We start from the raw sequence: 26,767 nt of genomic DNA, 5'->3' as shown, positions 1-26,767 counted from the left end.
AGGTAACCATGTTAGTCTGGAACTTTAAAAGCAATGAGCAGTCTTGTGACACCATAGCTTCCGTGTGTAAAACTCACTTCGTCAGCAAACCACAAAAGCTTATGATAGATTCGTTAGTCTCTAAAGACCACAGTACTGCTTATTGTTAAATCAGAGTTTACTGTGGGGCTAAGTCTATACTGCAGGCTTCTTGCATAAGAAGCTTTTTGCACAAGAGCGCGTTCACACTGCATGGTCGCTCTTGCGCAAGAAAGCTCTGATGGCCATTCACGGGATCAGAACTCTTGCGCAAAAAGGAGTTATGCCTCGTAGAAGGAGGTATACCTACACAGAAAAAAGCCCTCTGTTCTGCTGTTTTACTGTCGATTTACTTTCACAAAAACACACTTGAGGTGTGGTCGTTTTTGTGCAAAAACCTTGCAGTGTAGACGTAACCTACGAGTTTGCAGATGGATAAGCAATAGTGAAAACCAAATGTATGGCCATAATGTTACTTTAATGTTTCAATTTCATAGTGACAGATGTCTAAGATTATCATTTCCAACAAAACTGCACGAGACTTATGAAGTTAAACAGTGAGTTAATCAGTTTCTCAGACAAATACAACATAAAATTTTGCCAACATTTTGAATGTATTTATTCATGTTTGAACTTGTATAAGGAAAAGTTTCCATGCTATAAATGTTTTTATTAAAAACAAGTAATTAGAAATAAATAATAGTACATTTATAGAAATAAATAAAAGAGCAATATTTGCACATACTAATAATGGATTTTCTATTATAAAACTGATGTGCATTCCACATATTTTTTCTTTTTGTGTGTGCATCTGATATAAAAAGATTAAGTTGCTAATTGAATTTGATACTAATTTGTAGTTTTCATGCATGCTCAAACTATTTACATAGAGGATTTTCATCTATGCTCTTTTGAAATAATAATTATAATGGGAACATGATTTTCTGTTCTTTTTATTAATTTTGGATTCAATACAGGAGTCCAAATATTGCAAAAAAAGTATTATGATAAATAGAAAGATTAACACATTAGGTCTTTTTTTCTTGATTGTTCATGGGAACAACTGATTAATATGAAAAAGATAAGGATGCTTATGCAGAAGGAAGTTTGATAATACCAGTAAGTTAGAGTTAAAAGTACATTATTTATCAACCAAGACCATATTTTTGCTAGCAGTGTGAAAATGCATTGGCTTCTCAAATACTAGGGAAGCAGAACTCCTCAATGCTATTCTCCTTTCTATTTTCCAATTCGTATTGGTCAAGCTGATGATACTCAAATGACACACGATTAATATGCTTTCCACTGGACACCATTCGTAGTACAGTATTGTCACAGCCAATCTTCATTTGAGCTAATCAATAAAAAGAGTTTTACATTATGTTAGGAATTACTAAATACAAATACATTACTTTCAGAGTATAACATGCCTAAATATATAGTTTAAAGAAAGTATCCATTCTTAAATAGTAACTATCCCCCTATGAAGAACTTTTCACGCAGCTGACTATAAAACGAGGACACAACTGAATACAAACTAAATATTTTAAAAAATTTAAAATGCAATTTTCTATTGCCTTTTTTATTATTCATTTTAAATGGTTTGGCATTTTCACTAAATTTTCTATTTATTAATATTAATTCTATACATTATCAGGAGCTTCTGGGGGTAGCCAAGTCAGTCTGTTACGATAAAAACAACAAATGGTCTGGTAGCACTATATAGACTAAAAAAACATGTAGATGGTATCATGAACTTTCAGATCAGGTCAGATTCTGAAGAAGTGGGCTGTGCCCACGAAAGCTCATGATACCATCTACATGTTTTGTTAGTCTATAAAGTGCTACCAGACCATTTATTGTTTTTTTTCTATACATTATGGCCACCTGTCTTTTGTCTATGTCCATGCTTCTCTAAGGGTGTGTCTACACAGTACTGTAACTCGAAATAAGATACGCAATTTGAGCTACGCTGTCTACACAGTGCCAAATTTTGAAATAAAACACTATTCTGAAATGTTCGTTACTCCTTGTAGAATGAGGTTTACAGGGACATCGGAATAGTGAGCCTGAAATAATGGGCTTGTTGTAAAGATGTGGGATAGCTATTTCAAGATACTCTGGTATCCCAAAATAGTGTTGCAGTGTAGACCTAGCCTAAGTGGGCCACTGACCCTCTTTGAGAAAGCTGCTAACAGGCTGCTCGGGTTTGTTTACTTAACAGCTCGGCAGCCATGGAGCCTCATGGCCCCCATTGGTTGCAGTTCATTGTTTGCAGCCAAGGAGAGCTGCAGGAAGCAGCAGCCCTGGCTACACTTCTTCTCACAGCTCCCCTTGGCTGCAAATGGTGAACCACAGCCAAGGGGAGCTACAAGGCTCCATGGCTTCAAAGTCATTAAATAAACAAAGTAGAGTGGCCCGTTAGCAGCATTCTCAAAGTGGGACCACAGCCCACTTTAGAAACACTGTTCTATGTTTACACTCTGAAATGTATATGAATGTTAAATGCCATTGATAATAATATTTAAAGGAAATCATTCCAAATCATGGAGGTGTCATCAATAAACAATATATGAAATCTTTCCTATTGAAAGAATAGCAGTTTTTAGGTGGCAACACTAAGAAGATTCCTCCTAATGTAAAAAGTGTGTTTAAATTCTAGTATGATGGGCCCAAAAGGGGAACAATCACATTAGCCAGGTTTTCTTAAGACAACACTCTGTAGGAGAATTCAGGATGAGAGTTCAATGTGCATTGTAACACAGTTAATGGGGGAGTATTGAAACATGTCTACTTCAATCCTATCTCTTCATTACAACAAAGTAAAAGGCTGAGGGCAGATAAATTTATCTTGAATAAGAGGAATTATGGACCAATCAGCCTAAATCTGATATCTGGAAAAACACCAGAACAAAATATTAATCAATTTGTAAATATCTGTAAAACAACAGTGTTAAGGAATAACAAACGTGGATTTGCCAAGAACAAATAATGTCAAACTAATCTAATTTCCTTTTTTTGACAGAGTTACTGGCCAAGTGGATAGGAAGGAAGCAGTAGACATGATATATCTTGATTTTAAGTTTTAACACAGTCCTACATGACATTCTCATAGGCAAACTAGGGAAATGTGGTCTAGATTAAGTTATTATAAAATGGGCACACAATTGTCTGAAAAATCATATTCAAAGAGTAATTGTCCATGGTTTGGCCCCCTTTCCCACCGCCACCCCCACCCCCAGTATTTTTTAGTATAAGTTAGGGACAGGATGCTGGGTTCTGTGAATCTTTGTTTACTTCAGTGGTCTCCAGTCTTTTTAACCACAAGAAAACTTTTTCAATTTAAGTGCAATGTAAGATCTACCTCAAACCCAAATACCCTTGCCCCACTTTCTTCCCGCCCCTTCTTTGAGACTCTGCCCCTGCTCCATCCCTTCTCTGAGGCCTCACCTTGCTCACTCCATCTTTCTTCCTCCCCCATCCTCACTCACTTTTCCCAGGCTGAAGTAGAGGGTTGGAATGCAGGCTCTGGTCTTGGGCTCTGGAAAGGAGTTTGCATGCAGGGGGACTCATGTCTGGAGCAGGAGGTTGGGTGTAGGAGGAGGTTCAGGGCTGTGACAGGGGTTCAGGAAGCAGGCTCTGACACGTAACTGTTTAACTGAGATGGCTTCTGGGTGGTGGAGTTAAGGCAGGCTTACTTCTGCCCTGGTTTTGCACCACTCCTGAAAGCCACTGGCATGGACAGCAATGGCTCCAGCACATCATGTGCTGCCCCTCATCTACAGGCACTGAGCCCACAGCTTCTACTGGCCACAGTTCCCCGTTATTGATCAATGCAGTAGTGGTGTCTGCAGGCAAGGACAGGTGCATAGGCATGTGCACAGAGTGTTCCGGGTGTTCCCAGGCACACCCTAATGTCTCGGGCTGGCTAGCGGCTGCTGGAGGAGGAGGGAGATTTGAGATGGGGAGCCGCAGCCCCTCACTTTCCCCTGGCCATCTACGGGGCACTTTGGGGCAGAGAGAGTGTGTGCGCGGTGGAAGCAGCTGGGGCCCAACCACAGATGCCAGCCAGAGCCACTTTTGCACCCCGGACTCCGCCCGACCCGGCAGCACCGTGTGGTGTCTCTTCTGCACCCGGGGGTGACCCCGCCCAGTCCGGCAGCACCCCTTCTGCGCTCGGGGCCCCGTCCTCGTCCCCATCCCCATCCCCGTCCATCCCGGCAGCACTGCGTGGTGCCCCTTCTGTGCCCGGGGCCCCGTCCTCATCATTGGCCCTGGCCTCAGCCCTGCCCGGCCTGGCAGCACCGCACGGTGCCCCTTCTGTGTCCAGGGCCCTGGCCTGGCAACATTGTGCGGCGCCCCTTAAAGTGAGGTGCCCTGGACTAGGGCCCAGCTGGCCTGTAGCTTGGGCTGGCTCTGACTCCAGCCCCGCAAACTGGAAGGCAGAATCCGGCTTAGCGGAAGGTAAGGTAAGGGAGGGGAGGGGAGAGAAGGGGGCAAGGGTGGGAGAGGAAGGGGCGTGTGCTGAGGGGAGGGGGGCAGGTCAGGAGAAGAAAGGGGAAGGCACCAAGGGACAGAGTAGAGGAGAGACAAATGCCAGGGGGCCAAGTGGAGACAATGAGGAAAAGGGCAGGATGGGTGGTGTCAGTGGAAGGGTGGACAGGGTGATGCTGGGAAAGGAGAGGGTAAGGGCATTGAGGGTTAGAGGGGGAAGGTGCTGGGAAAAGGCTTGAAAGAAGGGGTGGGCATGAGGAAGGCAGGGATGGAGCAAGATATGTGTGAGGGCACAGGGGCATGAGGGGAATAGGGACAGAGGGTGGTGAGGGGGTGGGCATCAGGAAAAAAAAGACAAAGGGGGCAGGGGCAGTGAGGGAAGGGAGAAGCACCAGGATGGTGCAGGAGTAAGGGAAGGTGCAGGTGCCAGGGAATTCCGGGGGGTGAAGCAGAAGGGCAGACACCTGCAGGGGAGGGACCAGCACCAGAGGAGAGAGGCAGGGCAGATGTGTAGAGGGAGGTGTTAGGAGAGGGATGAGGAGGGGTAGCTCACATAATCAGAGTGGGGCTACTGGAGGAGTGGGCACAGGGGGGAGAGAAGGGCTGGTGGAGGGCGGCAAGTCTCAGGAAGGCTGAGGGCAGTGAGAAGGGCAGGAGTCAGGACAGCAGAGGAGGGTGAGGGGTTGGGGGACAGCAGGCACCAGGGGAGCTGATGGAGCAAGGGGAGACATGGCAGCAGAGGGAAAAGGTAGAGGTTTATAAGATATTTATTAATAACTTGGGTACCACAGTGGCACATCCAAACAAGCCACATGAACTTAGTACTGGTGCACAACACAAAATTCATTCTGCTCCTGGGAGGAAACTCTTAGAGGGAACACTTCCCCCAGCCTCTCCGCCCCCGAGTTAATGTCACACACATTGGGTTAATGCAATTGCAGGATAGTTGCATAAGGGGGGCTTGGTGGGGCCCAAACTAATCCCTATTGGTAGGAGGATGGTGGGAAAAGTCCTTAGAGGGGGATCACATGACACCTTTTACATCTGGTCATGTGTCCATCTTGCCCTGAGAGTGTTACCTCCAGAGGTGTGGCCAATGGGAGTTGGGGTGTGGCCAATGGGGGGTCAGAGGTGTGGTTAACAGGGGTCAGGGGTGTGGCTAATGGGGGGTCAAAGTACATTTAAAAAAAATTATTTGGGTGCACACCCTAATGAAATGTGCTGCGCACACCTATGGATAGGTGTCTGCTTTTCTGTGGGACTGCAGGGACATGCCAGCCACTTTCAGGAGCATCAAATCCCATAGGGATAACGACTCCAGCCACGACAGGTTGGGCATTTTAGAACTCACTACTCAAAGAATTAAATTTAAGCATAAGAAAGAAATTAAAATAATGAAATGCACAGACCAGTCAAAAACCAAAAATAACATACTCTGCAAACAATAAAAGAAGTAACAACAACCCCTCACATATGTGTTGGGTCGGGAGATGAGAGGAAGAACAGTGTGTGTTTGTGAGAATGACAGACACACACACAGGGTGTGAGGGTGACAGAGATTTGCATTGCCAAGCTCCCTTCATCCCTTTCTCTCTGTGTGGAGATAGGGTACAGAAGTGGGGGGAGGCGGGACACTCTGACATCAGCACCCCCCTTTTCCCTCCCACATCTTGCACAACAAGTAGGAGGCTCTCAGGGGACAGCTCCAGGGAAGAGGGCAGGAGCAGCATGACAGTGGGTGGAGGGGCAACTGAAATGCTAGCGCTTGATAGTTTCCTGGGCAAACCAGTCAGGATCACCTGTCAGAGGTTCCAAGATCTACTGGTAGATCCCGACCACTAGTTTATGACATGCAACCTATTTCTGACTTTTACTAAAAATACCTATGACAGAATTTTAATCTTGCCAATGAATGAGCGTGACACTCTCCTTACTACTATCCTTTCCTCCATGGGTGGTGGGTATAAGAGATGGGGGAAGGCAATGTATTCCCAAACCGGGAAGCATGGCACTGCCCACACCCCACCCCTAGGATCTGCATGGCTCCTTGGGAAGTTGGGGCAGTGCACCCTCCCTGTGGGGCCAGCCAGGCTGGGGCCATGTGCCACCTGCTGTCCCCATGCTCTGGGACCAGGAAGGCTCCCATGGGGAGATCCCGAGATCCTACCCTTCACAGGAACCAAGCCCCACCCCTTGCAGGGGTAAGCCTCCAGCTGGGCTGGGGTCTTTCCTCTCACAGCACTATGTTCATCCACTATCCATGATTCTCTCATATCAAAAGGCAGTGCAGACAGATCCTGTATGCCTTCCTCAACATGTCAGCTTTCAAATATGTACCTTGGTGCTATCCCTTTTTCAATTCCCAGAAGCATCCTTTCTCAGGTGAACTTGAGCTCCAAGATGTGACAATTGTTCCTAAAGTTTCATAGCAGCCTATTATGCTGAAGCTAATCCATTATGGCCAAGTCACTTCTATGGGACTATGCTGTTGTTCATCTCTTTTCCCATTCTCCCACCTGTCCTCAATTCTTCTATTCTCATACCTTTTCTACACTTGTTCCCATTTTTTATCCATTTCCTTTCCCCATGTTCTACTATATCTCCACCCTCTTTTTTCTTCCTCTGCGTCTCTCCCCTTCCCAAATCAATCCCTTCTCTTTTTTCTCTCAGCCCCTGGTCTTCACCCTGTTAAGTCCTCTGTAAACACAGGGATATGCCACTGAAGTTAGTGAAATGTCACAGTATGGAAGTCCTACAGTACTGAGCTCTTGTCTTGTTCATTTCTTCTCCAGATATTCTGCTGAATCTGTCCAGCCACCTGTATTTTCTAAATATGTGCTAGGACTGATATCGGGCTCCAAACCTTGCCAGAGTTGACTGAGCCCTGTTTTGTGATAAACTGCCCAAGGGGGAATTTGGTATTAACCTTTTTAGACCATTTCAAGAACTCAAAGTGACCTTTTATATTTGGAGGGAGCCTGAATCCACTCACCTCCCAACTCTTCAGATTCATCCTGACAATAAAGCATTGTATGATTTCCTTTTCTCTCATTAATTGGAACACAGTTTCACACTGTATACAATGGCTGCCTTGGAAACAATATTACCTAATAGGAGCACTCAGCGTAGGCTCAGTAACATTTTTTTTATCTGAGATTTTAATTCTATTTGCTTTGGTGTACAGCAGTTTCTCTCAAATGGTAGGTCGTGGCCTCAAAGCTGGATTATGAAAGGCAAATCGGGGTAGGAGGAGGAGATGTCACGCACTGCTGAATTACAATGCAAAGCAAAAAAAATCTCACTGCCACATACACCCTTACTCATCATGATCAAGTGTCCTCTGTCAACCTCTCAAATCACATTCCCACACAAATATACAGGCTTATTGTTATCATTCATACATATGTACTCTTACTTTTATAGCAACTGTAAGGAGATTGCAATAACTTTTTATTTTGAATAATAAGTCATCAGCTGGAATGGGTATGCTGTTTTAGGGATTCTCTAACATCCCACATCATTAGAGGAAATGATGTAAGCAACACCTGCTTACCTTTCCAAAGGAAAGGGAGGCTCTTGAAACTAGAACCGGGTGACATTCATGAGACAAAACTTTTTTGTCAAAAAATATAGATTCGGGTCAACTGAGGTTATGTCTAGACTGCCAGCTTCTTTAGGAACAATCTTTTTTTTTTTTTTTTTTGGAAGAGATCTTCTGAAAAAACTTATTCCAAAAGAGAGTGTCCACACATAAAAGTGCATTGAAAAAGCTATCTATTTTTCGAAAGATAGCATCCACACTGAATGATGATATCTTGCACACAAGCTGTGATTACTATGGACGCAGTGACCACCAAGGCACCTGTCCTTTTTCCTCTTTCCTCTTCTTTCAAAAGGACTCCCTCTTCCCCGTCCACACACGCCTTTTTCCGAAAGAGCTCTTTCAGAAAAAGGTTTCTTCCTCATAGAAAGAGGATTACCAATGCAAAAAAACTCTCTGTTCTTTCTATTTACTTTCAGAAGAACATGATTGCAGTGTGGATGTAACTCAGATTTTGTCAGAAAAATGGCGGTTTTTCCAACAAAACTCTGTAGTGTAGAAATACCCTGAAACATTTAGCTAATTTATACTAAATTCACCAAATTGTTTTGATCTGAACAAAATAAAATAATCTGAAAAAATTCAAAATGTTTTGTTTTGACATTTTGAAGGAAACATTTTAATTATTCATTCAAATTGACTTTTTGTTTTGTATTTTACATCAACTATATAAAATAGGTTAAAAATACCTTTAAACGTGAAACATTTGATTTGGGGTTCAATAAAATATTTTCTTTGACATAAAATGAATATATTTTTTTAAAAATTTAGTTTGCCAGAGTATTTTAAATGTTTAGCTTACCTTGAAAAAATATATATTTTCGATTTTTCAGGTCAGTGACCAGGCCAAAAAATTGCTTAATTGCATAGCACTGTTTGGGACTTTGAGTAACGTACAAACTACTCCTCCCACTCCTCTCAGAACTTGCCTGTCCTGTTTTGACCTTACTGTGTTGCTAGGAACATTCTATTGTAGTCCTTATTGACTATGGACACATCTGTAATCTGCATATTTTTTTAAATAAATTGAGGCTTAATCTTGCTGTGGTTTCTAGTCTGTCCTTAGTGCTGTGACACAGGAATCCTGAATACACTGCCTGCAGTCTTAACAGCTTTGATTCTCAGGTTCTGCTACATGTAAGGGTATGTCTACACTACCCCGCTAGTGCGAACTAGCGGGGTAATGTATGCATACCGAACGTGCAAATGAAGCCCGGGATTTGAATTTCCCGGGCTTTATTTGCATAAGCCGGCCGGTGCCATTTTTAAATGCCGGCTTGTTCGAACCCCGTTCCACGAGGCGTACAGATAGTTCAGACTAGCTTGCTAGTCCGAACTATCTAGCCCGTGCCGCGTGTAGCCGCGCGGCACAGGGTTCGAACAAGCCGGCATTTAAAAATGGCACCGGCCGGCTTATGCAAATAAAGCCCGGGAAATTCAAATCCTGGGCTTCATTTGCACGTTCGGTATGCATACATTACCCCGCTAGTTCGCACTAGCGGGGTAGTGTAGACATACCCTAAAGTACCCAAGCTTGCCAGAAATCAGATTTCTGCTGTACTCTACTGCTAATTAATTATTTCCTAATGTACACATTTAAACAGAAGATCTCACCAGAACCATGAAAAGATTGGCACAGATCAGCTAGAGGGAACATCTTGGAGGGGTCTAATCCAGTTCCACCCAACAGCTCCACAAAATCTCCCATTCCTGCACAGCCTGTTGATGGTTTCTAAGAAGACATAGACAGAAGATACATTTAGAATATAATTGATAAGTACATAGTCATCTAGATATCATTGAAGTCAGTGGAAGTTGTGGGCCCTCAGACCTGTAAAAATCAGGACACTTTTGGTCTGTTTAATGCTCGAATTTGACATTAGCTAATTTAATTTCCTTAAGAGACCACACTAGTAAGATGTAGGTAGATTTTTCCAATAGGAGTACCCATTAAATTTTTGGATTAAGTTGGTTCGAGCAAATCAAATCATTCTATCAAAAGCTGTACAGTGTTATGGCCATGATGCTGAAATATATTACTTTTGCAAAGTTTACTCAACTAACACAGGTACTGAAATTTTGCTGCTAATGTAATCCTAACTATAAATTACACATAGAGAATTGTGCAAATAACTGACTTTTTGATTCACTGGAAATTATGACAAATACAAAAATTAAAAATGTTTTACGTAGATCCTGAAAAAAAAATTATTTTTATTTTTTATTTTTTTGGCAAATTGAAAAGTAAAAAAATGGTTTGGGGTCAAATGAAATGTTCAAAACAAAATGTTTCATCTCAAGTTTGTGTGTGTGAGGCATTGTCTACAGTGCAGGGTTTTTGTGCAAGAAGCCTTTTGTGGAAGAGTTCTTGCCCAAAAACTTCTTGTGCAAAAACGCATCCAGACCTCAAAGAGCATTGCAAAAGTGATGTGCTTATGAGCAAGAGAGCATCCACACCGCATGGACACTCTTGTGCAAGAAAGCTCTGATGGCCATTCGTAGCCTGGTGCTGTGCTTTTTCTGATAGGGGTTTCTTGCGCAAAAGCCCTCCAGAGCGTCCACACCTGCCTTTTTGTGCAAAAGCTGTAGTGAAAAAAAAGAGATATTCCTCATGGGGAGAGGAATAACTTTACCAGCAAAAGCCCTCTGTTCTGTCGATTTACTTGTACAAAAATGCACTTGAGGTGTGGACGCTCTTCCAGTTTTTGCACAAACCCTGTAGTGTAGACAGAGTGTGAGAGAGAGTATGTGTGCACATGTATGTGTGTGCATGCCCCACACTGTTTCACCATGGCATTACATTTCTAGGTAGTTGTCAGCATGACAACTTGTATGTAACCAGGCTATGTTGTTCACTAACTTAAAATGAAAATCGTAGGCGACCACGAGATCCCTCTAGCCCTGAAGGATTGTGAAAAAAACAGACACCCCATTTACCTGACCTAAAATCCACTAGGGCAGGGTGAGAGAGGATTTTGGAGCCAACACAATAATCTCTTCCCTGCAATCCTGCAATCCTGGGAAGCCCCTCTGTACATTTTGGTTTCCATGGACTGAGGGAGCTGGAAAGAGTCTATTTCTGCAGCGTCATTATCTTGGAACACTGAAAATTGTCTTCTGTGATTTAATGCTGATTGCCAGCTTTATCTTACATGGACTCACATTCTGATGCTCCAACCCATGATGGGGTTTGTCCTGGAAGTAATGTAAGAACTAGGGTTGGGTGAACACTCCCTCTCCTTGTTGAGAGACAACCAGGGAAACCCATGCAAGGAGAGCCAGTAAGGCAAGGTAACATGTGAGTATTGATTTGAGCTGCATCCTCAGAGATGTAAGATTTACAGTTCATCTGCTGAATCCCCCCGGCTCCATAAATGTTCTTTTTTTTTTAAATTAAACAATCTCTGTGCCATAAACAAAAACAGGAATGATGTAATCAGTGTATGATGAGTGTGCCACAGAATTTATGAAGTGATTAAAAACTGTATACCTCAAACCCTTGAGCCTGAATGATGGTATTGCCTGTGGAGGTGCCTGCTGCATGAAATTCAGTAATTTAGCTTCGATTATTTGCTGTTCTTTCCCATACATTGTTTATGGCCAGATTAGAAGTCGTGCCCCTTGCCTGGCTCTGCAGGTGTAGAACACTTTGAAAACGTGTGGGCAAAGGATCCCCTTAATGGCCATCACATAGTATCCAAGCAGGCTGTCAGACCCCAACTCCATGGCTGCGTCTAGATTGGCATGATTTTTCGGAAATGCTTTTAATGGAAAAGTTTTCTGTTAAAAGCATTTTCGGAACAGAGCGTCTAGATTGGCATGGACGCTTTTCCGCAAAAGCACTTTTTGCGGAAAAGCATCCATGCCAATCTAGACGCGGTTTTCCTCAAAAAAGCCCCGATTGCCATTTTCACGATCAGGGCTTTTTTGTGGAAAACAAATCTGAGCTGTCTACACTGGCCCTTTTGTGTAAAAGCTTTGCGCAAAAGGGACTTTTGCCTGAACGGGAGCAGCATAGTATTTCTGCAAGAAGCACTGATTTCTTACAGTAGGAAGTCAGTGCTTTTGCGGAAATTCAAGCGGCCAGTGTAGACAGCTGGCAAGTTTTTCTGGAAAAGTGGATGATTTTCTGGAAAAACTGGCCAGTCTAGACACAGACCATATGTCTAAGAGTATGTGTACACTGCAGTTAGTCACCCATGGCTAGCCTGTGCCAGCTGACTCAGGCTCATGGGGCTCAGGCTAAAGGGCTGTGGCATGTAGACACTTGGGCAGAGGCAGGAATCCAGGCTCTAAGAACCTGCAAGGTGAGGGGGTCCCAGAGCTCAAGCTGCCCTCAAGCCCAAATGTCTACACCACATTTACATAGCCCCAGAGCCTAAATCAGTTGGCATGAGCCATCCACAGGTATCTAATTGCATTGTAGACATGCCCTGAGTCTATGATATCACCCTCAAAGCCTATTCCTGGGGCAGTGGGGAGCTCCAGAGAAGCAAAGTGCCTCTCCTAAATGCTGGAGCAGCAAGCAGTTCCTGTGATAAAGAGGTTGCAAAACGTGACAACTGACAGGTGGTAGTTCTGCAAAGGAGCCAAAACAGGAGAAATACCTCCTGGGACAAAAAAATCTGCCCCACTTCTCCCCCCAGTCTTTGCCTCGGGGGGGGGGGGGTCCTGTTCTTGGAACTCTCCAGAACTAGCAGGTGGTCATCCTCCATGGCTGAGCTTTGGAGGAACCTATTTGCCTTTCTGTGGATTTGGAGGGGCTCTTTCTTGCTCTGGGATTTTCCCCACCATAATAATGGTTTTAAATGATAAATGGGTCTTCTTGGGAAGATCTGTTGTGGTCCAAACGGGTTACTATAATCCACAGAGGAATTCAGTCAGTGGAGTTTCCCCAAGGTTTTATACCATTTCCATAGATTTCAAACCACCCCATGTCCGAGTCTGCAAGATAATAAGTGCCCTCCACTCCGAGCCTACTGAAATAAAAAGGGGCAGAGGGTTCTCAGAACTTCATGGGACTGGGTGCATTTTTAAATAAATTCCTGCTTTTAAAGTCTGTCATGCTAAACACACCCATAATTCTATAACATGTGTAACCCTTTTACCTGTTTAGCACCATCACTACTTCCTGTTTCAAATGTAGATTGCATGCTCTTCTGAGCAGAAGCCCTTGTTTTCTTGTGAGATGCCGAGATTAATAATAGTAAATATGCTCATGACATGTTATCTATACTGCACTCCCACTGATGACTGTAGCTTACGATGACACAAACAAACAACTCACCTTTAAATGGAAGCTATTTAAATGTCCCAGTATCAGGTCAGATATTTTTATCACCACTGGATAAATTATGGAAAAGCTGCAGTTTCTGTGCTGATGTGGAATTACCATGGTAAAACTTCCAGTGGGGGTCTGAGAGATGACATTGCAAGCTTTAGCACAGGAAAAAAATATAGCATAATTATTTGGATGGTGGTCACAATTTTCACACGGCAATGATGTATGCACCCAACTGTGTACTGGACACTCTTGATGTAACCACAGCTAACAGGCCAGACTAACAGGGCCAGAATCCGCTCTCTAGAACCTCTGCTGACTTCAGCAGTATTATGCCGATGCACAGCTGGTGTAGCCATGCACAGCAGCTGACCTGCGTGCTGTGTCATTACACTCCCAAAATAGGCTAGTCTGCACCCTTCACTATCTCCTATTTTCTCAAATAATGGGTGCTATCAAAGAACAATTTGTTTTATTACTATTTACTATAAATAGAATGCTGAAAAAAGACACACACAGCATTTCCTTTGGCTAGCACATGGCATTGTTCTCTAGCAACTGTCAGCATATGAAGTGCCAGTTTCAAGAAGCGCCTTTTAACTGAGTATTTTAGATTATGTCTACACTCTAGCTGGGTGTACAAATAGAAGGTTTTATACATTATCTATGCTGCCTTTAATTTAGGTAGCCTGCTAAAATAGCAGTGAGGGTGCAATGGCACTGGCTTATGGTTTGATGCTTGTCTACAAACACTTATGCTTCTCCCATCTGCATAGGTACTCCATCTTCCCCAGAGGTAATAGCTATGGTGCATAAGAGAAGCTCTCCTGTCGACATAGTGTTGTACACACCAGGGCTTAGATCAGCATAACTATGTTATTCAGAGGTGTGGATTTTCTACAAGGTAAATTTATAGTGGAGACAAGGGTTATTTGTGGGACATACAAGCCCTCCTGCTCTGCCAGGTACATACTTGCTTTGCTAGAGCACACTGAAACCTGCGCCACCACATCCTCACTACTATTTTTAGAAGCTTCAGGGGGAAGCCAAGTTAGTCTGTACAGGTAAGCTGAAAAAACAACAAATAGTCTGGTAGCACTTTATAGACTAACAAAACATGTAGATGGTATCATGAGCTTTCGTGGGCACAGCCCACTTCTTCAGGTGACTGGAGTGTTGGATATCTAGGACCAAAATTTGTTGTTTTTACTATTTGTAGCAAGCCAGTTGGATTAAAAGTAGTGAAGTACATGTACACAAGCTGCAAATAATTCTCCTGATTACAGAGTAGATAATAGCCTTAGACCTGATCCTGCAACTGACTCTGCCTGGGTTGACTCTTATATCTTCTTAGGGTACAATTGACTTCACTGAGGCTCTGCATGGGAGCACGGGATTTTCAGTGCAGGATGAAGACCTTGCTTTTTGGCCATTATTGAGTAAGTTAAATACAGCCACTCTCTGAGTTACAAACAAGTTACGGACCAACACTTGATCCATAACTCAAACTGTTCGTAACTCAGACCCCATTGAGTTACACGCGACCGCGCTGTTCGTAAGCGCGGGTTGCGTTTGTAACTTGGGGACCACCTTTATGACTGCACCATGGGAGCTTTGGTCATAAGTGCGAATGGTCGTAACTCAACCGTTCACTATTCGGGGAGCAGCTGTATTACATTCAGCAATCCCCAGCCGCTAGTCCATGAACTATTGGCTGCGGGGCCGCTGCGGCTGCCAGAGCTGAAGCCGGCTGTTTGCAACGGCTCAGCTCTGGCAGCCGTGGTGGCTGATTTTGCCCAGCAGCAGTGCTGGGGTTCACGTGGCAGCAGGAGGAGGCAGAGCAGGATGTACCACCTTCCCTCTCCCCCTTCCCACCCAAGTGAGATGGCAACCTGGTTGGGGCTTCATGCTCACTCCCTCCCTCTACCCATAGGGGTGCGAGAGGCACTTGGGGAGGAGCATGCGTGCTGCCAACAGCCACTTCCCCTCCCACGCAGCAGTAACAGCCATGCTCCCTAGAGGGGGCAGCCTCACTCTAGAGCAGTGGTCTCCAACCTTTATACACCCAAGATCACTTTTTAAATCTCAGAACAGGCGAAGATCTACCGCCCCGCCCCTTCCTTGAAGCCCCGCCCTCTCTATTCTCCTCCCGTCCATCACTTGTTATCCCCAGCCCTTACTAACACACTCTGATAAACAGTTTATTTTTAAATTATGCGATACATACAATTAAAATCAGGTGTTTATAGTTATGAAATAAATGGTCTGTTTTTTATTCATGCTATTTAAATCTAAAATGAAGCATTTATAATTATACATTTTGTGGGGACAGAGTTCTGCGGCTGGGGGAAGGGGAGAGGGAACGGGGTGCTGGGAGGGCAGAGGACAGGGTTCTGCAGCAGGGGACAGAGCGCCAGTGGGGACAGAGTTCGGGGAGTGGGGACGGGAGAGTGGGGACAGAGTTCTGTGGCTGGGGTCAGGGGAGTGGGGCCAGAGTTCGGGGAGTAGGGACGGGAGAGTGGGGACAGAGTTCAGCGCGGAGGAGGCTGCCCCGCGCTCCAGCTGATTGGCGGCTTCCCTTGTGCACCAGCCTACGTGGACCAGCTGGCCAGGCAGCCACTTCTGTTCCCGCCCACAGGGTGTCCTGCACTCAGCCAGGGAAGCTTGCTCCAGCACAGCTGGAGCTAGGTGCAGCCTTCCTGGGTGCTGTGCCGGAGCAAGCTTCCCTGGCTGAGTGCAGGACACCCTGTGAGCGGGAACAGAAGTGGCTGCCCAGCCAGCTGGTCCACGTGGGCTGGTGCACAAGGGAAGCCGCCGATCAGCTGGAGCGCGAGGCAGCCTCTTCCGGGCTGAACCCACAGCCAGTTGGCTAGGGGTTTTCAGCCTTCCCAACCTCCCACCATTCCTCGCAGCTACTCACCGCTGGTGTTGCTCGATGAGTAGCTGTTCCTCAAATGAGGAAATCTAATGTAAAGGTACTGCGCATGCGCGCAGTTCACATCTGGCTCAAGAGCTACTCTTAGAGCCTTTGAGAGCGACCGGTAGATCACGATCTACCGGTTGGTGACCATGGCTCTAGAGAGTGCAAGTGTGGGGTGTGGTCAGAGGGCAAAAGGGTGTTGGGTGAGGGTGTGGTGGAGTCATGGGGCAAGAGGGTGTTGATATGGGCTGTAGGACTAAAAGGTCAAAGGGCACAGGGTGTAGGGATGGGGGGCAAAGGGAGTTAGGTTCTGGGGAGCAAGGGGTTAGTTTGGGGCTAGAAGGACCAGCAACATGTTATTAGCATACTTTCATAATGAATATGCAAATATGCAAATAAAATGATACTGGTCTGCCAAAAGCTTGTGAATGGGTTTGATGGTCTGCAGTATAAAAAAGGTTGGGAACCACTGCCCTAGCTAATATCTTACATTATAAATCTACTGAAACATTCACTGACAGACATGCACTGCCCCCATTTACTCACACTGAAAAGGGTCCCATTGGAATCAGAGAAGATGAATATAGATTTTATTTTAAAATCTTAATTAAATTGAGAGAGTCAGACCGTGTTGATGGCAGCTTACCAATAGACTTGTGTCTCAGGAGAGGAAAGCAGTGGTTGCTTGGTTTTGGCACACTTGTTTTTGCTTTATTTCAGATCCTTTATTTTATTCCAAGGAATCTTTTTCTTTAAAGAATATTTATTCTAATGCATGGCTCAAGCATTGCCTCTCTATGTGCACCTCACCTCCCACCCTCCTTGATTATGCAGGGCACACATGCTCTGGTTCAGCATACATTCTACAGAACTGACAGAGACTGGATGGGCTGAAAAAAGGCATGGGTGGGACCTGGGCATTGAATTGTCATTTCCCCACAGTAGCCATAAGCAGGAGCAGGCTTCAGATCAGTGATGTTCAACCTTCAGTCTGTGGGATGCTTGTGGTCCAATCAGCACAGAGCTGCAGCTCATGCGACATCCTCAGAGCCTTGCATAGTAATGCACATGGTCCACAATGATAATAGATTGAGAACCACTACTCCAAGGGAAGTATAATGCAGAGGAGCAGAGCCAGGTAATCTCCCAAAGATTATCAAGATTGGGGTCTGCCTTCATAGACTTTCATATGGGGAGGGAGTAGATTAACTCCACCCTTTCCATGGGGAGAGCCTCGCAGAGTATTTCTTGCTCTGAGACTCCTCCTATGGGTCGGGATTGTTTGAGCCTAGAATATAAAGTAGAGCATATTCAGAATTGGTAGGAGTGGCATTCTGAGTTAGTATATTTATCAAATGAAACTGGACATGTTGAATAGTACTTGCCAAATAATTTGCTGAATTTTGTGATGTGTTTTGAGTAAATTTGTTTCATTTGGACATTTTAGAGAGTTGGACAAATCATTTGAAAATGCAGTTATAGAATAATATGGCAAAATTCACCATATCTTTCAAATAACATATTTGAATATTTTTTCTCACTGCTTACCCAGCTCTAGTATTTGCTAAGTTTATGATACTTAAAGTAATACCATTTACTTTTGGGGGATATATCAGTATTATAGATTGGGATAAATTTTCTTTGAAATAAAAATTCCTTGGATTTTACAGATAGCAGGCATTCTTAAAAAAATCCATCACATTTCACTGACTTTCTCTTGTAACTTGAGACACAAGTTGAGCTTATATCAGAAGCAGTACAGTTGAGACACAAGTTGAGCCTATATGAGAAATTTATGAACCAAGTCCTTAGCTGGTATAAATTGTTACAGCTCCACTGAAGTCACTGGAGCATTGTCATTTTACAGCAGCTAGAAATCTGGTCCTCTAAGTCTATCGATTTACTGAAGACTTCAACATTATTTTAGAGAGTGGTTTTAAGTTACCAGCTTCTTTTTAACTGCACTGCATCATACTAATAGGTTATTTTTGGTTCCCTATGCAAATGTAGCCCATCCAACAATCCAAGTGGAACCCATGGCAATATGAAAATCAGACTTACGGAAGAGGTTGGAAATTTTCTTTATTGTGAATGTAAATCCATTCCCAGGTTCATGAATCCTAAAGAAGATCATTGCCACATTCTGGGATGACCTGATGCTCCTTTGGATGTTGCCACTTTCACAAAAATCTATGTATCTCTCTGAAGTAGGGAGAGGATGGTCCAAAGAACTAGGAAATTTCTCACCTTTGAGTATCCAGCCATCAAACACCTAAAGGGGTTCAATAATTCAAAGAACAATTCTGGTTTGTTATCTGTCTAGTTTTCCAGCAGACTCAAGATGTGTAGAGTATAGAGTGTAAAACATTTAAAAGAGACTCCACGGCTAAAGATTGTGTTGTATTTTCCTTGGAAAGTGGAGTTTGATGGTGATATTTTAAAACGCAAATAAGGGAATTAGGAACACAAGACCCATTTATGTTTAATGAGCTCCTAACTCCCCTAGATGGTTTTGAGTATCATACCCTGAAACATGAAACTTCACACTGATGCATCCCACAACACCACTTCAAAAAGGAATATAAACTTGCATTTTACAAAGCCTTGGCAGAATCCAGCTGATCCTCCATGTATGTAAATACTAAGGGAATTAAAAATCAGTCATTCCTGACATTTTTATAGCGGTTCTTGTGCAGATTTTTTCCCCCAAACTCCTCTGCCTTTGCAATTGCAGTGTTTATGGATTTGCTATTTCTCCCGTAGCTTTATGCTCCCCCCAAAAATATAAGCTCCCATGGGGGATCAGTGTTATAAGATGCTGAAAGATAACATTGTATTTGCATGACTGCAGCTGACAGAATAATGCATCTTCATGGTCAATAACATCCATTCTCTAAAACTGTGTCCCTGGCTTTGCTGCTCCCCATCCTCTGTGCATGCTGTGTCTCTGCTTCCTGAGCCCTTCTGCTTCTACCACAACTAGCTGTCTGGTTCCACAGCTCTGGCCCTTCCCAAACCTTCACCCTTGCTAAATCCATCTCACCTGTCTTTCCCTCTCACCCCCAAACAGCCTTCCAAGTACATGCAATGGTTTGACAGCCTGAGTTTCAGTCCAGAAAGTCTGGCAAGTTTGAGTGAAATTCTGAGGAACGGAGTGTGTGCTGTGTTGTGGGTGGCTGTGTGTGGGCAACAAAAGAGTGTTCATGGAAGTGACGAGTCTGTGAATACACTAGAATGTACTAATCTTTCAGGAGTAAGGTCTGTGAATGCAGTTTAGCAGAGATTCTGATGCTACTTTACATGGTGATTGACTTTGTTTTTGATTCTTGTGCTGGGAGGAAATGCACTTGTGCAGCCTTAACAGCAATTCAACTAACTTTCCTGCATGGGTAGATATTGATCCCACATTAAAGGCACAGAAAAGCAGCTAGGGTATGTCTACACTACCCCCCTAGTTTGAACTAGGGGGGGTAATGTAGTCATACGGAGTTGCAAATGAAGCCCGGGATTTGAATTTCCTGGGCTTCATTTGCATAAAGCCGGCCGGCGCCATTTTTAAATGCCGGCTAGTTCGGACTGCGTGCCGCGCGACTACACGCGGCACGAACTAGCTAGTTCGGATTAGGCTTCCTAATCCGAACTAGCTGTACACCTCATTCCACGTACAGTTCGGACAGGAAGCCTAATCCGAACTAGCTAGTTTGTGCCGCGTGTAGCCGCGCGGCACACAGTCCGAACTAGCCGGCATTTAAAAATGGCGCCGGCCGGCTTTATGCAAATGAAGCCTGGGAAATTCAAATCCCGGGCTTCATTTGCAACTCCGTATGACTACATTACCCCCCCCAGTTCAAACTAGGGGGGTAGTGTAGACATACCCCTATATACTAAACTGCTCAAGATAGTTAAGACCAAAGCAGACTGTGAAGAGCTTCAAAAAGATCTCACCGAACTAAGTGATTGGGCAACAAAATGGCAAATGAAATTTAATGTTGATAAATGTAAAGTAATGCATATTGGAAAAAAATTCCAACTATACATACAACACGATGGGGACTAATTTAGCTACAACTACTCAATAGAGAGATCTTGCAGTCATTGTGGATAGTTCTCTGAAAACATCCACTCCGTGTGCAGCGGCAGACAAAAAAGCAAACAGAATGTTAGGGATCATTTAAAAAGGGATAGAGAATAAGACAGAGAATATCTTATTGCCTCTGTCTAAAACCATGGTATGCCCACATCTTTTAGATGTGGTTGCCTCATCTAAAAAAGATATATTTGCATTGAAAAAGGTTCAGAGAAGGGCAACAAAATGATGAAGAGATTGGAACGGGTCCCATATGAAGAGAGATTAAAATGACTTGGACTTTTCATCTTAGAAAAGAGGAGACTAAGGGGGGTTATGACAGAGGTCTATAAAATCATGACTGGTATGGAAAAAGTGAATAAGGAAAAGTAATTTACTTATTCCCACAATATAAGAATTAGGGGTCATAAAATGAAATAAATAGGCAGCAGGTTTAAAACAAACAAAAAGAAGTTTTTCTTCACTCAGCACACAGTCAAGCTGTGGAACTTCTTGCCAGAGGATTTGGTGAAGATTAGGTATTTAACAGGGTTCAAAAAAGAGATAGATAGATAGATTAATGGAGGCTAGGTCCATCAATGGCTATTAGCCAAGATGGGTCAGAATGGTGTCCCTAGCTTCTGATTGTCTGGAGATGGGTGACAGGAGAGGGATCACATGAGGATTACTTGTTGTTCCCTCCCTCTTGAGCATTTGGTATTGACCACTGTCGGCAGACAGGATACTAGGTTAGATGGACCTTGGTCTGATCCAGTATGGCTGTTCTTGTGTTCTTATGCTAGGTTAGTAAGGGTGTGTCTACACTGCACCGTTATTTCAAGATAACTAACATTATTTTGAAATAACATTGCGAGCATCTACACAGTCATTCCATTATTTCAAAACTATTTGAAATAATGGATGGCTTATTCCAAAATCTGTAAACCTCATTCTACAAGGAATAATGCCTATTCCAAAAGAGCTATTTAGAAATAAAGCATGTGTAGATGCTCCACTGCTGCTATTTCGAAATAGCCCCTCACCGGGGCCATTCTAAGTTATTCCTCCCCACTGCCTCCTAGGGCTCTAAATCAAGATAGCACATCTACATTAGGGAAGCCTGCCTCAAACTAATTTTGAGGTTTCCCTGAAGTGTAGATGTGCTATTTCAAAATAAGCTATTTCGGCATAACTATTCCGGAATAGCTTATTTCAAAATAAGCATGCTGTGTAGACATACCCAAAATGATCAAGTATTTTAAGATTATACAGAGTCCTGTTCCACAAAGTCTACTTGCAAGTAGCCTGGCAGCAGTAAATGCTTCCATGAATAAGGGTGTGTCTAGACTACATGCCTCCTTCGACGGAGGCATGTAGATTAGCCAGATCGGAAGAGGGAAATGAAGCCGCGATTAAAATAATCGCGGCTTCATTTAAATTTAAATGGCTGCCCCGATCTGCCGATCAGCTGTTTGTCGGCAGATCGGGGGAGTCTGGACGCGATGCCCCGACAAAGAAGCCTTTCTTCATCGGCACAGGTAAGCCTCGTGAAACCAGGCTTACCTGTGTCGATGAAGAAAGGCTTCTTTGTCGGGGCATCGCGTCCAGACTCCCCCGATCTGCCGACAAACAGCTGATCGGCAGATCGGGGCAGCCATTTAAATTTAAATGAAGCCGCGATTATTTTAATCGCGGCTTCATTTCCCTCTTCCGATCTGGCTAATCTACATGCCTCCGTCGAAGGAGGCATGTAGTCTAGACACACCCTAAATGTTTTCAGAATGATGTCCTTAGATTGTAAGGTCTTATGTAGATTTCAGGGGCATATATCATGTGTTCATATTATTTACAGTTATATTCTGGTAGCCACAGAGGCGTCAACCATGCACAGACATCACAGAATTTTCAATCTCAACAGATAACACAGAACAGTTGGGTGAGAGAAACCAGAGAATGGCAGGATGGGATCACAAAAGTAATATGCTCACTGTATGAGCGTTCCTTGGCCAATGACTAGCAACAACCCCAATTTGACACCAGCCTTGCTCTTAGTCTCATTATTTTCTATGTCTTGCTCACTGCTGGTCACACCATATGTACCTAAAAATAATGTTTATTTTAGTTATTATCTTACTGGCAATTGCTACAAGTAGATATTGCATTTTCAACCTAACACAGCAATACCAAACCACCTCAACTAATAGAGAATGTGTTGTTTTTTTACACCAGATGCTTAGTCCAAAATCACTAATGAAATCAAAGGATCAGTGTTTCTATATTCTATGTGGGCAAAAGACAGTAAGTACCTACTGACGTTTCAGTCAATACATAGAAGATAAATGTGTATATTTTATGTTTAGATTATACTTTTTCCCAGGGGTAATGTTGGTTGTATTTAATGAAGGAAAGCTGGAGTGAGAATCCAATGGTTTAAAACTATCACATTTTTATTATTCCTCCATTATTTTATTACTATTCCATTATTACTAAGCCAAGCTTTTGACTAACTTCATCAGGCATCAACATCAAACATATGTCATCAGCTCAACCTCTATTACTTTGACGCCTCTGCATTTTTCTACTTGGACTACTTCAATAGTTGTTTTTAATTGGATAGAAGACATTCCTGAGCCCTGCCACGTTAGCTTGAAAAATCAGCACAATAAACTGTCAGTGAAGAATTCCTACTAGTATTACTGCTTGTGCTAGGTCAGACCTTTTTCTTCTGTGCCTTTTGTTTTAATGAGGGAGACACAGTAGATGAGGTAATCTTTTATTGGACCAAAGGTACAAGTTTTGGAGTGTCACAGAGCTCTTCTTTGGATCTGGGCAAGGTAACCAGAGTGTCCTAATTTGTGTTTAGCGTAGGCATGCTGTTAGCCTTCTCCAGGCCCGAGGAAGAGCGCTGTGAAATTCCAAAGCTTAAATATTTCACCAACAGAATTTGGTCCAATAAAAATATTACCGCATGCACTTTTCCCTCTCTCATCCTGGAACCACCTGGGCTACACCATTTCCTTTTCATCTCACTCTGAGACTTGTGCTGCCCATGAAAGAATATTATAGTAAACATGGCATCAAATTTGCCCTTACAATGTTCCAGAAAAAGTTGTAAGAATACTGGCTGTCAGAGCAAGAACAAATGAAGTCCCAGCACTGTAATTAGCTTAACTGAACAGCTACCTACTGAGCGTGATTCACTTGATTCCCATTGCTGTTACTCAGTAATCCATTACATGCTGTTTTCATGTAGAACTCTTAGATGCTAAGGGCCAGATCCTGCAGACATTTAGGTGAGGAATCCTTATGCTTAGAGGGAAAGGGTTTCTTACCTAAGGATTAGGCCCCAGATCTTCTAGAACAACAAGTCTTTATGTACTGGCTACATGTAGGTGTTAGAATAAAAGTAGGTCAGGCTGTTTGTAAGAATTGTGAAACTTGGAACCTAGTTACCCCCTCAAGGGAAGGAAAATCCACAAAGTCTCCTTGTAAAGTTCTGTCTACATTTTTCCAGTCCTGCAGAAAAGATCCAGTGCCAAACACTGTGGCTCCACAGGAGGTCCCCAGTACCTCTTCTCCCCTCCCCATCACTCACTGAAGGTCCCAAATAGGAGAGAGGGAGGGAGAGACTACTAAAAAGAAAATACAACATGGATCTGTATTTCCATGGGGAAGTCAAAAGTTCTAGGGCTTTCTTAGTTCATACTAAACCTTCCTCCTCTTTTCTTCTCCTCATCCCCAGACTTCTACTGGAAAAAATGGGATCTGCACATGTGTAGCCCCTTCTTATGTTAAGATTAGAAGACATTATGAGGTCATGAAACCTGCACTGGGAAGCCTCCCCTGGTCTCCTTAACTGAATTAAGAGCTTAATGAAAGTTTCTCCCTGGTGTAAGGCCAGTGAAATCAGAGTTTTCCAGTAATGTTTTCTTAGTTTTAGAATAAGAGTCATGAAGTTCATTTTGTTTAACAAGAACACCATGAAAAGCTCCACTGGCCCCATTTAAACAAAAACAGCACGAAGTACCTCAACACTACACTAAAGCTGAATGTGCTGTGGAAATCCTCTGAGAGCTATATTATCAACAGCATTCATGTGATTCATCCTATCACAAAAGCAACGACAAGGCAACAGGTAATGACGCTAGGAGAGCATTGCATTGACTGGGCTTCTCTTTTAAACCTACCCCATGAAAGCAGGGAGGGAGAAATTCCCAGGGGATTATTTCCAAGTCCCCGGAGCCCTCGGTTAAGTTCTGAACCGTTTGCGCAGCAGGATCACGGGGAATTTCTCCTGCCTCCTGAGCAGCTCTTACAGGGGGAGAGTTTCAGGAACGCCTAAGGGATTTAGGCGCGCACACGTTCCAATGACAGTTGCTGTTTACTCCTCTAAAATACACGCGCGCTGAAGTATCACCCGGCGTTGCCAGGCTCCTACCTTCAGGAAATCTCCCCCTTGGCAGTCAATATTGACGAAGTCATAGTCTATTGAGATGAGCTCCTCGGGGTCTGCGATGAAAAAAGTGGCACAGTGCAGCTGGGGCTGCTCGGCGGTGAAGGTGAACTGCCCCTCCACGCTCAGCATGTCAATGCACCCTGGAGAGACAGACGGCGGCTCAGCCCCGCGCCCAGCTGCAGCCTCCGGGCCAGCTCCCGCCGACAACCCGGCGCCCCAGGGGGAGAACTGAGCGGGGTGGGGAGGAGGCTGCTGGGCACTGGGAAAAGTGTGTGTGTGTGTGTGTGTGTGTGTGTGTGTGTGTGTGTGTGTGTGTGTGTGTGTGACATGCCGTTCCCACCGCACATTTGTCTGCACTCCAGCAGTCCCCACTGATGCCGGCTGGCATCCTACACGTGCGTGGCGCTTGCACCTCCGCGCCAGGGGTCCAGCTCTTCCCCCCTTCCCTTAGCTACAGGACCCAGGATCCCTCCTCCTCAGGCGTCCCGCCGAGTCGCTTCAGCCCAGCTCCCACGGGTCTGGTCTCGCTCCTCACCCCTCACCCCCACGCCCTGCCCAAGACACGCGCCGCCACCCCAGCACTGCCACCCCCAGCTCTGAGCTTCCCCTCCCCGCCTTAGCCGAGAAGCCGGTAAACTCACTGAGCGCCCGCTGGTAGAGCCGCCTCTCTGCCAATTCCCGCTTCAGGTCCGCGCTGAGGAGCAGGAAGGGCTCGTCCTCCCCCGCACCCCGCACCTGGCGAGAGAGACACCTGGGCAAGCAAGCCTGGGCCAGGGTGAGGGGAGCCGCGCTCTCCCGCACAGCGCGCCCGGACCCTCCCGCCTGTCGCCGTCTCCGGCGCCCGGGCCGAGGGGGGACCCACGCGGGGGTGAGAGCGAGCGAGCCAGCCAGACGCGCCGAGCGCGGTGAGTCTCTCGCTCCGCCAGGCTGGCTCGGGGCTGGGGGAGAACTGCGCCCTCGATGCTCCCTCTGGTCTGCTCCCGAGGCGTGCGGAGGGGAGTGGGAGCGGGTGCGGAGAGGACGGGATGCCGCACGCCCGGAACCGCAAGCTGGAGAAGGTGTGAGGAGTTGGGCGAGGTGTGAGTGGCATTGCTCACCTCTAGGTATCGGGTTTCCCCCCTGAGGGCGGCCAAGAAGATCAGGACGCAGTGGCATTGAAGGCTGAGAGCAGAAGGCATGCTGGCCCTTCCGCTCCGCTCCCGCCCTCTCTCACCCCAACTTTACTGGTCTGTGCTGAGAGGCAGCAGCAGCCTGTGGGATTCCTTCGACAGACCCTTTTTATAGAGCAGTGGGGAGGGGAGGCATTTGGTCCCTGTACTGATAGGAATTCAGTTACCATGGGTTACCCTAGCTCAGTGACAAAGTACGTGGGTATGACGAGGGTCCAAATCACAGCCACAAATTTCCAAGTCAGTCTAGCTCTTCCCATTGGCAGCTGTCTTTTCTCCTTACCTGTCTGGCATAGTTAAACAGCTCCAGGGCCAAGCACTCTGTACCTCAGCACCCGCTAAACAGGGGACTGACAGTTAGGATTAGCCCCAACCATCCAAAGGCAAAGCTGGAAACAAAGAGCCTGCCCACATCCCTCTCCCCTCACATGGAATTTCAACAGCACATCCATAGAAAGGCAGCAGCATCCCCCACTGAACCAGAACATGTCTACAGACTCTGTTCCCTGGACCCTCTGACTGCATGGGCATCTGCAATGCTATCAGTGCCTATAAAGGCTCTTACCAATTATTTGCTACACACTGAGATGCTTTACATAGTGTTGAACATTAATTATGAACGCTAGTGTATGAGAATTACTTAATTATCCCTCACAACACCCTTGTGGAGGAGGTAGGTAAATGAAGGTTCCTCTCCCAGAGATGTAAAAGCAGGAGCATATTGGGTAGAACAAAGTGTCCCCCTTACCCCCCCCCCCCAAC

The 26,767-nt window shown here is 44.8% G+C and overlaps 1 protein-coding gene across 1 annotated transcript; it reads right to left on the bottom strand.

Moving 5' to 3' along the window:
• Positions 1-613: 613 nt before the first annotated feature.
• Positions 614-26,070, bottom strand: CRHBP (corticotropin releasing hormone binding protein). Its single transcript, XM_006119128.4, has 7 exons — positions 25,934-26,070; positions 25,478-25,571; positions 24,819-24,976; positions 18,376-18,586; positions 13,401-13,549; positions 9,728-9,845; positions 614-1,372 (listed from the first exon to the last, which is right to left on the bottom strand). The coding sequence occupies exons 1-7, from the start codon at positions 26,012-26,014 to the stop codon at positions 1,215-1,217; spliced, it is 969 nt and encodes a 322-aa protein (XP_006119190.2). The 5' UTR covers positions 26,015-26,070; the 3' UTR covers positions 614-1,214.
• Between the last annotated feature and the right edge of the window lie 697 nt (positions 26,071-26,767).

Source organism: Pelodiscus sinensis, chromosome 6, assembly GCF_049634645.1.
Source record: "Pelodiscus sinensis isolate JC-2024 chromosome 6, ASM4963464v1, whole genome shotgun sequence".
Classification (NCBI taxonomy): domain Eukaryota; kingdom Metazoa; phylum Chordata; order Testudines; family Trionychidae; genus Pelodiscus; species Pelodiscus sinensis.
Note: the sequence above shows the minus strand (reverse complement) of the source record. Positions and strands in the feature narration are given on the sequence as shown.

Bases quoted from the DNA above. Each gene is read 5' to 3' on its own strand.
- CRHBP (XM_006119128.4), bottom strand. From the start codon at position 26,014: ATGCCTTCTGCTCTCAGCCTTCAATGCCACTGCGTCCTGATCTTCTTG. The intron at 24,977-25,477 runs GTGAGTTTACCG...CTGTCTCTCCAG, and splicing joins GCTCTACCAGCGGGCGCTCA to GGTGCATTGACATGCTGAGC. The intron at 18,587-24,818 runs GTAGGAGCCTGG...GAACCCCTTTAG, and splicing joins AAGGGGGAGATTTCCTGAAG to GTGTTTGATGGCTGGATACT.